The sequence below is a fragment of the Sinocyclocheilus anshuiensis genome, unplaced genomic scaffold (genome assembly GCF_001515605.1).
Source record: "Sinocyclocheilus anshuiensis isolate Anshui unplaced genomic scaffold, SAMN03320099.WGS_v1.1 scaffold1382, whole genome shotgun sequence".
In the NCBI taxonomy this organism is placed as follows: domain Eukaryota; kingdom Metazoa; phylum Chordata; class Actinopteri; order Cypriniformes; family Cyprinidae; genus Sinocyclocheilus; species Sinocyclocheilus anshuiensis.
The window spans coordinates 262291-274171 of NW_015554207.1; the positions used below are offsets into that span (position 1 = coordinate 262291).

Here is an 11881-nt window from a genome sequence, read left to right on the forward strand (position 1 = left end):
AAAGAATATGTAAAAGTATGGTATTTTAGCCCCCTGCTGTCGGGGCTAAAGGCGCACAATAATTAACATGATAATTAATAGATGGCTGACTTTTCCATTTGTTGACATGACATGGTTAGATTCAGATGGTAAATATCATATATCATGTTGGGTGTCCATATTAGAGATAATCACCATGTTCAGAATGAAACCATCATATTTAAAAACATGATATTAATCATATCATATAATAAAATATAATTTGCTGTTACTACTGTAAATATATATTAAATTATTGGATCTCCTTCAATACTTTCAGAATCTTTACTTATTAAAACGATTTTGTTTCTGTATTTTATAATATATTTTTTTATATTAACACATTTTAATGACAGCATATTTATTGGAAAAAAATTAATACTTTTATTTTTCAAAATAAGCAGAAAATAGTACAAACTTTGCTAAAGTGATTGTTTTGAACAAGTGTTAACAGACATTATTTAAAAAAAACAACAACATTATTTTAGCTGAAGTATTTGTATAAATACCGTGTGCCTTTTACCCCATGCTGGTGAGCTTTTACCCCTCTTGCCACCTCATACATTTATACGATTTTTAAACAAAATAACAACTTGATTTATTTTCACACAAAATATGTTGCTCCATTAATGTTCAATACAACGTATATATTTTTTCTGCAATTATACATTTTAGGCGCAGTGAATGGCACATTTTTTCTTAAGGTGGGCTTTTAGCCCCGTTGTACCCTATCTATATATATATATCATTACTGTGATGGGGGGGCCCTGCAGTAAGTCATAGCCCCAGGGCCCAGTGCGGTCTTAATGCGGCCCTGACCACACCAATAAACTTTTCTGAGTTACAGAATATTCATTAACAATCCTGTTAACCTTAGACATAAGCTACTGCTATAATACACTACCAGTCAAAAGTTTTTGAACAGTAATGTTTTTTTAAATAATTATCTTCTGCTCACTAAGCCTCCATTTATTTGATCCTAAATACCACAAAATCAGTAATATTGTGAAATGTTTTTACCATTTAAAATAACTGCTTTCTATTTGAATATATTTTAAAATGCAATTTATTCCTGTGATTTCAAAGCTGATTTTTTTCAGCATCATTAATCCGTTCTTCAGTGTCACATGATCCTTCAAAAATCATTATAATATTCTGATTTGCTGTTAAAAAAAAAACATTATTATTATTAATAATAATAATAATAATAACAACTTAAAACAGTTGAGTATTTTTTTTAAGGATTATTTGGTGAATAGAAAGATCCAAAGATCAGCATTTATCTGAAATAAAAAAGCTTTTGTAACATTATATACTATACCATTCAAAAGCTTGGAGTCAGTATTATTTTTTTAATTATATAAATTAATACTTTTATTTAGCAAGGATGCTTTAAATTGATCAAAAGTGATGATAAAGTCATTTATGATGTTATAAAAGATTTCTATTTCAGATAAATGCTGTTCTTCTGAACTTTTCTTCAAAGAAACCCGAAAAAATTCTAGTCAGCTGTTTAACACAATAATAATAATAAATATATATTTTTTGGGGCAGCAAATCAGAATATTAGAATGATGTCTTAAGGATCATGTGACACTGAAGAACGGAGTAATGATGCTGAAAAAATCAGCGTTGAAATCACAGGAATAAATTACACTTTAAAATATATTCAAATAGAAAGCAGTTATTTTAAATAGCAAAAATATTTCACAATATTACTGCGTTTACTGTATTTTGGATCAAATAAATGCAGGCTTGGTGAGCAGACGAGAATTCTTTAAAAACCTTAAAAATCTTATTGTTCAAAAACTTTTGACTGGTATAGTGTACATTAACCCAAATAAAATAAAAATAAAATGTCAAAAAATCCTACATCTGCAGGGAAAATGTCAGAGAATGATTTTACATTTTATAACCGTTCCAGCTATTCAAACTCGTATTGTTATATGAGGATGAGGGGGAATCAGTTCTGCAAGAATCTAAGGGATAGTGTTCAGAGGCTGGTCTAAATACACACAAAAAAAAACCATAACAAAACACATTTCCCAACATATATCGACTTTCTACACAAATACAAAACACACAAACTGCCATCGCATAAACATTAAAAAACCATAAAACATTCAAAACAGATAAAGGCAATGACCAAATAAAAGGTAGGAATATATGTGTATGAAATGTCCAACAAAGATGCTAAAAAAAAAACATTTGGTAAAGGAGAGCAGTCAGTGTTATAAAGTCTTATCTGTTGAAGGGTAAACTGATGAAATGACGAAATGGAACAGAGGGTCAGAAACCCTTTGAAAAAATCCTTAGGCGGTTGCAAAACTGCACCCAAGATCCACAGTTCTGCACTCCACAAAGTACCATAAGTTGGTAGGATACATAAAGTCATCTGCAAAAGAAAACAACTCATTAACTTTCAAACAAACTCACCAAACAAATACAACCCACAAAACATTCAAATAAGTGACTTTCCCCAAACAATAAACCTCACAAGTTTTACACAAAAGCAAAAGATGAAAAATAAAGCAACAAACTCACAGTTGAGCAGCAAAACCAATGTTTCTCAAACCAGGACTCTCTTGAGAACAGCAGCTGCCATGATGCAACTTACATTGAATCTACCACTCATTCTATTACTTTTATTCACAAATGAGGATATGCTATTAGTGTCCCCTAGTGGTCAGGATGAACAAAGCACTAAAAATGAAATACATTAAATCATGTAACAAGCTGTGACTGTTACAATTTATAAAATATTATTCTACCAAACACATCAATACACAGACTCCATGTACTTGACAGGTGTGGAGAGAGATAGGAAAGAGAATGAAAAAGGGCATATCACTTACTCTAAGCATGGCGCTAATTCAGCTTTTCTGGTGAAGCTCAGGTCAGGACATTAATGAGAGCACCGATAATCACATCACCATCCTGGTAGAAACCATGACCGTCTAAGTTCTGTGACGTGTCCAAGTTCACACACTTTTCCTGCAGAGTCTCTTCTACCACAGAAAACCCCATCCCAGCCCCACATACTGCACACAGTATCAGCACCAACACAGAAATTGAGAGCAACGATAGGACTTGTACAGACATTGACAAAGTTTGGTGTTATATGCTCTTCCCGCACCCTTGTGCATCAGTGTAGGGCAAGAAGAGATATTGCTTTTGACCACAGTCCCAAAAGAGCAGTAGAAAAACAAGGGCCAGAGAAAACAACATATGGGACCAAATTGCAGCTTCTCTTGAGTTACAGAATTAAAGACAATTGCACAATCATTTTTGATGAGCTCACGGTTAGAGCAGCACAGGGACATTCAGTATTCTTAGAATCGTGGGGCAGTGATACAGTTATCTTCAGACTTAAAACAACAAAGCCCCATCTGCATGAAAGCCTCTGACAAACTGATTTTTAATTACAAACTCACCTGGGTTTTCCTGATGAAACAGTCCAGTTTTTTTTTTTACTGTTTTTGTGTTTGCTGTTACTCAGAGACTAACACTATCATAGAATACAGCAACCTAGTTTACAACTTTTTGCAGCCTTAAAGTGCCCCTATTATGCCATTTTTAAGGTTGCTAATATTGTTTTATGAGTCTCCTAAAACAGGTTTACATGCATGCAAGGTTAAAAAAACACGTTAGTTTTCTCAAAAAATTGATTTAATTTGACCTCATTTCTAAATGATTAATAATTGACTCATGCAAAGCAGTTCAAAGAATCAGTCTCTCTAACCCCCTCCTTTCCGTGAGCCCTCACTGCTGTGATTGGTCAGATGGTGCAGTCCTTTGTGATTGGTCCAGAGCCGGAGAGAGATTGGCTCTGGATTGGTCTACCGCGTACAGCGCGTGTCAGAAACGAAACGCCCATTGCCATGACGGAATGACAGCCCTGGAGACTTGTCAATACATAGAAAAGATGGTATCGATTGTACCTTACCAATTCGAGCCGGAGTCTGATGATGAAACGGTTGAACTGGTTGATCGACAAGAGCACAACTGGAGCAGGATGTTTCTCAGTGGTAAGTGTTAACAAGTGTTAACAAGTTTGTGGTAATTATAAGGTGTGATAAAACAAATTTACTCTCACAGCGTGTACAGTGTCTTCTCGGCATGTTAACCACACTGAAATTTGTTAAAGTTTGTGGGCGGGCAAGTTGGCAACGTAGAACGTGGGCAGACATTATGCAAATGTGTTACTTCGTGACGTAGAGCCGTAACAGAATAAGATTTGAATTCCTGACGACTCGTTTAGGCGATTGCGAGCCGACTCTTTTTTTTTTTTGATAGACAATAACTTTATTTATCGTGCACTGTTGGCTTCACAACTTTGCAGATAGTTTATGTTCACATACAGCTACATGACACACTGCATGAAAGGTAATATTCGAAAAGGCATAATAGGGGCACTTTAAAGGAATGGGCATTTGACTCTAGATGTCAAGGCCAGTGGGGCAATGCCAAAACATAGAGAATTAAATTAGGCAGAATAAAAAAAATTAAATTGGATATACAGTTATTACAGAGGCAGATAAGAGAAACCACACAAAAATATATTTTTCCTCATAGCAAACATTTCATAATTTTATTGCATTGGTAGGAAAACACTTACACTCATCTTGGATGAGCAACAATAAAATGAACAATGGACTAGATGCCTTTAAGCACAAAGGAGTTGAAAAAAAATCTTTGTTTTTTTTGTCTCTTTAAAAAGAAAAGTAAATATTAAGTCTAACAAATGTTATTTTTGCTCTCTGTATCAAAGCAATTATAAAAATAAAACTTTAACCATACAGCTTTAGAATATGAAGAAGAGTTTCAAACTTCTTTAAATCCATGACTAATAGAAAGCAAGCAAGTCAGAGCAAGCAGGTAAATGTGTTGTATTGCATTCAATACAACAGAATTATTCTGTGCAAAATCAGAGCACAGCATCTACAGGTCTGTGCATAGTCATGCTGAAAATGTTCACAGTTCACATGCTAAAAAAACACAGTAGTTAAAATTTAAATGAAAACCAATCGTGCTTTGACTGAGCATAAATTTACAAACTACACAGACATACAAATAACAAGATATGCAGGAAGACTGAATAAAAAGAGAAGCCCCTTCATGACTTTGTTGTACTACATAGTTTAAAAAAGAACAAATAGCTGACAACAACAACAAAAAGAAAATGTCTGCAAGAAATATCCAATTCAATTATTTACTTCTTTTTTTAAACCTTGAGACAGCACACATTTTAAACAATTTTTTTTTTCCAAGCATGACAGGGACCACATGTATATAAAATAATACGTTTAATACAGCAGGAGTAGCACAAGTAGGAGACCGTGTTATATGGAATATGTACACAGTTCTGGAAGTGTCCTGCTACATGTACAGTAGTTGCAACTGTTACTAGGAAATACATGCACAGTCAAAAGCAGCAGGTGAGATGCAAGGTCAAAGCCTAAGTAGGAAGAAGACCTCGGGTTCTGATGAGTTGGAGAAGTCCGGAGGGAGTACAGAATCGTCATTATAGTAGCGATCTCCGTATCCATAGCGTAGTGAGGTGCAGGCTCCTTCAGGCAAGCCTCGGGCCTCAGGACCCAGATGGTCCAGGTAACCAGCGATATAAGACCCTGTAGAGTGCCTGTTCGGTGGAGGATTTTGGGAGGAAACTGGTTTATTGCGGAGTACTACTTCCATGGCACCCTCAACAGAGTGGTGTTTGAAGGCCTCCTGCTGTCTCTCACGCGCACGATTGGCTATATGACGTACACGACTTTGACTGCGGGACGACAGTCGTCTTGACAGAAATGGTGGAGGGTCTTCAGGATCATCAGCTGAGCTCCGAGAAACCAGAGGAAGCACTGAAAGAGGTTTCGGGATGGGTTGAGAACAAGAGGGGAGGGGATGCGTATAGTCTTCATGTTCCAGTGTTACAAGCTTGCGAAGCTGCTCAGTTAAGGGATCAGTGGACTTCGGACGACCAGATAACCCACACATGCGTCTTTGGTCTTTCATTGCAGGAGTGACAAAACTTCGGCTGATTGACTTGTACTTGCTCTGAAAGTTACATGAAATGTCTTCAGAGGTCAGGTCTCCCAGGCTCTTGGACTTGGAAGAAGTTGGAGAGAGTCCATTGTACATCTGAGGAGGAGGTACAGGAAAGGCCTGATTGTGCGGAGATGGCTGGGAAAAAGAGTCTTGTGATTCAACTGTAATCATGTTGTAGTCTGATACAGGTGTGTACAAGTCCCTCTTTAACAAATTATGACAGCCTTGAGTCTTTGCAAGACATTCTGAGGACAAAGAGCTTTTGTTTAAATGCTCTGCCCTGCTGACCAAGCTGTTCTGGTCTCTTGTCTCCTGGTGCCTTCCTTCTGTGGTATCTATTCTGTGATCACCAAGTGTGAATCTCCCAGAATCATTATAACATTTAAACTTCCTTGGCTGGGATTTGTTATTAAGGTAGGTGCTAGAGTTCAGACTTTGGTGTGGAGATTGGTAGAGTCTGTGAAAGGGTGATGTGTCCGTGGAGTATGAGTGAGCAGGAGAGGGATTGTATGAGAGTTTGTGGAGATGATTTGGTTCAAGTCTTTGTACTTGATAGGGGGAGGTCTGGTTTAAGCTTTGAACACTTTTGAAATCGTGAAGAGGACTCAAAGGGGTCAGCGTGTTGTCTAAGGGATCCTCGTCTACATTGATCTCCACCTCCATCAGACTGCTGTTTGTAAAGTCTTGGCACAGCAAGAAGCGGTCTGAGGCTGTGCTATTGATTGAGGTTTCTCTGTATCCTCCGAATTCAACATTTCTGCAGGAACCAGTGGAATGGAATTGGCTGCTATAGCTTTGCTTTAGATTTCCATGTGCAGACCATTCTAAAGGCATCTTGATGGGCGAGGATCCCTGGTTGACCACAGGAGAACCAACCAAGTCATTTTGAAAGTTGTTTTGACAAAGGCTGTTTGTAAATACAGGAGAAAGCACCTCCTCATCCAAGATGGTAAAGACTGCAGGTTCAGTCGTTTTAGGACTAGAAGGTCTCTCGGTTAGCTCTGAGGTTGCGCACACAGATTTTTTGATAACTTTTAGTGGAGTGCTGGAAAGCTCATTGTTGAGACAAAGAAGGTCAAATGGAGGAAGAGAATATTTCATGGGTTGTGAGTTGGATGGAATTAGGGAGCTCTGCTCATCAGTGAGCTCAAATTGGCCAATCAGAACAGAAATGGACCCACAGGTGTCATACTCATTGTCTAATGAGACAGCGTCAATAAGGCGAGAGAGAGCACTTTCCTGGAGGGACACGTGACTCTTCTCATCTGGCAGAGTCATTCTAGGAGAGTGTGATTTGGTGTTGGTTCGTGAAGATGAGGAAGAAGAGGAAGTTGAGGAATACGTGGCTGCCTTGGGTGTTAGAATGTTCTTTTTAGGGGCTTCCAACTGGCATGATTCTCTATGACTTCCTTCACTCCGTAAGCTACTGCCACCATTACATTGCTCTGTAGGACCTGTCAAGTGGTCTGCTGGCCCTTTGGAAGAACATAATTGATCAGCTTCAGTCTGGGTGAGACCACCTCTTGTGTGTTCTTGTTGAGAATCATTCAGATTTTCCTTACTGTGCTCAATGACCAGGTAAGGGGTTTCTTTTGTATCTTTGGGCTCAATGTTACAGTCTTGAATGTGGTCAGCTGAAAGGGCATGGACATCATGTTCTTTGAAGGCATAAGTTTCAAAGAGGAGATCCACTGAGACAGATCTGGGTTTCTCATTGAGGAAGGAATCTGTGGAAGACATTTTACAGGAGATGATTGTCAGTAAAAAAAACACCATTACTGACCTTCAAACACCAAAATCCAACACACACCACTCTAAACACAGGACAAATGGAATGTACTACCAAATACAACTGTGAGAAGGACATTTGATAATGGCGCTGTGACATGGGGAACATCCAGGTATTTGTTGATTTTTTTTTTTTTATGAAACAAAACAAAAGTTGTTTCAAAACATTGGTACAATGGCTTAAAACTGGAATGTTTTAGGTGAGTCAACCCGAGTATGGCTTGTGGATTACCTTTAGGGGTTTTCCTAGTCAGTTTTCTACTATAGAGAAGCACAACAGTAAAGACAGAACAAGACAAAGGCAAGTTAAGGTATTAAGGAAAGAAAAGCCTGCATGTCTGAATACTTCAAAGGGACCAGTAGAGATACTTAAAGGGATAGTTCACCCAAAATTAATTTTACTTTTTCAAAATGTCTTATAATCTTTTTATGTACCGCACATGAGTGAAAGTCATACAGGGGTTGGAACAAGGCTGAGTAAATGGTGACATAATTAAAATGTTTCGTGAACTATCCCTTTATAAGGACTGCAAAACAATATAGAGCATGTGAAAATGTTAAATAAAAAATTTAATTATTAATAGAAGTGAATAGAAAAATAATGAAAATGTGCATATAATTTCTTCTCTGAGAGTATAGCAGAAGCTACTGTGAGGAAAAAAAAAACAGTTTATGATAAGAAACTGCGTTAAACACAGCAGCGTTAATGTTATTTGGATTTGAGATGTAACAGCATTCATTCTGATTCATTAAAGGGATAGTTCACCCAAAAATTAAAATTTGTGTTTATCTGCTTACCCCCAGGACATCCAAGATGTAGGTGACTTTGTTTCTTCAGTAGATTGTACACATTGATGTGTAAAGGCATGAAATGATCGGTCTGTGCAAGAAACTGAACAGTATTTATATAGTTTTTTTTACCTCTGATTCACTGCAATGTCCGAACTGTCCTGAGCCCGTTCTCAACAGCCGGCGCGTGACACGTCTTCTTCTGCTTCTTGCTTTACAGCAGATCGCAGACTTATAAGTGCATTACCGCCACCTATCTCTCAAATGGACCATTGACACTCCTAATTGAGATTGTAGATAGTGTCAATGGTCCATTTGAGAGATCAGAATGAGCTTTATGAGATAGGTGGCGGTAATGCACTTATAAGTCTGCGATCCGCCATAAAGCAAGAAGAATAAGAAGACACGTCACGCGCCGACTGTTGAGAATGCGCTCAGGACAGTTTGGACATTGCGGTGAATCAGAGGTAAAAAACTATATAAATACTGTTCAGTTTCTTGCACAGACCGATTGTTTCGTGTCTTTACACATCAATGTATCGTCACGAGCCGCAGGGTTTCATTTGGTTTTGTTTGTGTATGTTTTTTTGACTCTCAAAGCCGTGATTCCCATTCACTTCCATTATATGACTGACAGACTGCAACGGTTTGAGTTAAAAATCTTCGTTTGTGTTCTACTGAAGAAACAAAGTCACCTACATCTTGGATGCACTGGGGGTAAGCAGATAAACAACAAATTTTCCTTTTTGGGTGAACTATCCCTTTAAGACACAGTTCATAAGGGGATGTCAAGGGAATTACTTACCAATGATTGTGTCAGCTCCAGGATCAGGGCCCTCCCGATCTGGGGTGGACAGGCTGAGGTGACTATGTAGGAGCTTATCCAGGGGCATGGATGCTGGATGGTGTTGGAGGGCTTTTCTGTTCCCTGCTCTCCTCTCTACAAAAGTGGTTTGAGAGTCCCCAGTGCTGTGCTTTCTGTCACTTGTAACTTCAGCCAGTGGCATCTTGCTCTTTTTGCGGCCCTTAGCAGGGGCACTGGCAGTCCTTCGAAGAAGGTGGTCAGTTATGGATCGTTTACGAGGTGGAACTCCAATATGTGTGTCCACTGAGGACTTGGAACTTTTATTAAATAAGCTTCTAAAACCTCGCAGCTGACGACCCTGGGAAACAGACAGGGATAGAGAGAGAATTCAGCATACGATATTTATTTAAGCCATTTAACCGTCTGGGACCAAGCAAAAAATGTTACATTATGAAAATTATTAATGCTGCATAATTTTTACTTCCTAATGTGATACACGACAATGAGTGTTTCCAACCTACATCTATCTATCTATCTATCTATCTATCTATCTATCTTATTTTTTGTATTTTACTTTTTGCACTGATGATAGTTTTTTTGTTTTTGTATTGTCTTGTCTACAAATAAAAAGACATATGTAACACGATTTACATTTTTTTCTTGTAGAACAAAATACATTTCTTAAAATGACTATAATTATTATTTCATGATTATTTACATTTTAAAACGTTGATCCTATTTTAAAAAAATAAAAATAATATATGCATTTTCTATTTCTGTAAAATCAAGATTAGAAAGAGGAAGGCATATGATATTCTAAAAATCCCAGGATGTCTTCTATATGATGAAACAGATTTACATACGTGATCTCAGAAAAAAAAAATCATATCTTCTTCTTTTTTTTTTTAAATGGTGTTGCTGTTAAATCAAACAGTCCTCACAGACAAAAACGTACATGCAATGTCACATTTCAAACAGTCAATTTCAACAATCTCACAATGACAGTCTTTGTATGGACTACAGCAACAAGGCAGATACCGAATTTCTGCTCCTGTACAAACCACTGCATTACTGACTAAGTTCAACAGATGGCAGCATATTAATTTGTAAGCATTAATGATTAATTCGACCATCTTTCATCTTTCCAGCCTTCAAAATTCAATATTTTTTTTACAAGAGGAAACAAATCCAGCTTTAAAACCGAGGACAGAACTGCCCCAAACATAATTACTTAAAAAAACAAAAACTAACAGACAAAATTAACTTTAAAAGGCATGTCCATACAACTGCACATTTACAACAGCTTAGTGTTCACTGAGCAAGAACAGGATGTCACATTGGCACATTAGAAGATGCTCATGCAGTTCCATGCAGCACACTACATAGCCAGGGTACCTTATTAGCTCCTAGCAAGTGCATTATGGTATAGCTTGGGTTGAGGACTAAAGGACTCCACTGGAAAGTAAAAAGGTTGGAGGTTAAAATGTCAATGGAGGAAAATATCAATAAAGTTATTTAGTTTTTTTGCTTATCTGTTTTTCTGTATTGAAATGGAAATGAGAAAAAATGTCACAGTCACAGGTTTAGTCACACCAGTAGAAATGGATGGAAACAAAAGCTTGCATTACAGATTGTTATGCTAACCAGCTGAGTTTGTTAACACCTTTTAATTCATTCAAAACACCCCAGTTCCTGGAAAATGTTGCTTTAGTAATGAATAGGAACTGATCTAATTACTAAATGCATGAAGAAATAGACAGTAGAATTTAAAGGGGTCCTATTATGCTCTTTTACAATGTCTTGAATTTGTATTGGGGGTGTTCTAGAACATGTTCTCATGCTTGGTGGTTCGAAAAACACATTTTTTTTTTAACATAGTTTACATTATTACAATACCTTTCTCCCCATCCTGACACAAACGGCTCGATTAGTTACGGGTTTCATGAAGGCCCGCTTTTCGAAAAACGAAATGTGATGTGATTGGTTAGCTGTCCCAGTGCGTTGTGATTGGCGAACAGCTTAGACGGTGTTTCAGTACTGCCCCGCCCCTTGCCAAAGCAGCAAGTTCCGTCTGCTCCGGTTTAGTTAAGGATGGTGTCAATATTGCCATATCAATTTGAGCCGGATTCAGACCCAGATAATATTGAACAAGAGGATCGCGCAGGACCTTTGCACGCACGGATATTGCAAGACATATTAGAGTGGTAACGTTATTGTTGTTGTTTTTTTTATAACAGATAAGTGCATATGTATTATTTTTATTGTTATTTAATTCTAACATTATAACATGAATTGCAGTGAAACTGTTATACAGTTGAATTTATTTATACCATTGTCCAATGTTTCCCAGGCGGCATATACTGTATATGCAAACTCATTCTCTGCCAGCAGGAGGCGCTGTTGGAGTGGTAGAGATCAAGGTTTCCCCGGTAA

At 37.5% G+C, this 11881-nt stretch overlaps 1 protein-coding gene and 1 pseudogene across 1 annotated transcript in view; both read right to left on the reverse strand.

Moving 5' to 3' along the window:
- Positions 1-3045, reverse strand: part of LOC107671064 (extracellular calcium-sensing receptor-like) — a 16114-nt pseudogene extending 13069 nt beyond the window's left edge.
- Positions 3046-5112: 2067 nt separating this feature from the next.
- The window catches only part of plch1 (phospholipase C, eta 1), a 78496-nt gene continuing 71727 nt past the window's right edge, over positions 5113-11881 (reverse strand). Inside the window, exons 21-24 of the mRNA XM_016463921.1 lie at positions 10844-10903; positions 9449-9806; positions 7629-7793; positions 5113-7541 (exon numbers count right to left, since the gene is read on the reverse strand). Coding sequence (XP_016319407.1) covers positions 5470-7541; positions 7629-7793; positions 9449-9806; positions 10844-10903 — 2655 coding nt within the window. The 3' untranslated portion in view covers positions 5113-5469. The remainder of the gene's footprint in view (positions 7542-7628; positions 7794-9448; positions 9807-10843; positions 10904-11881) is intronic.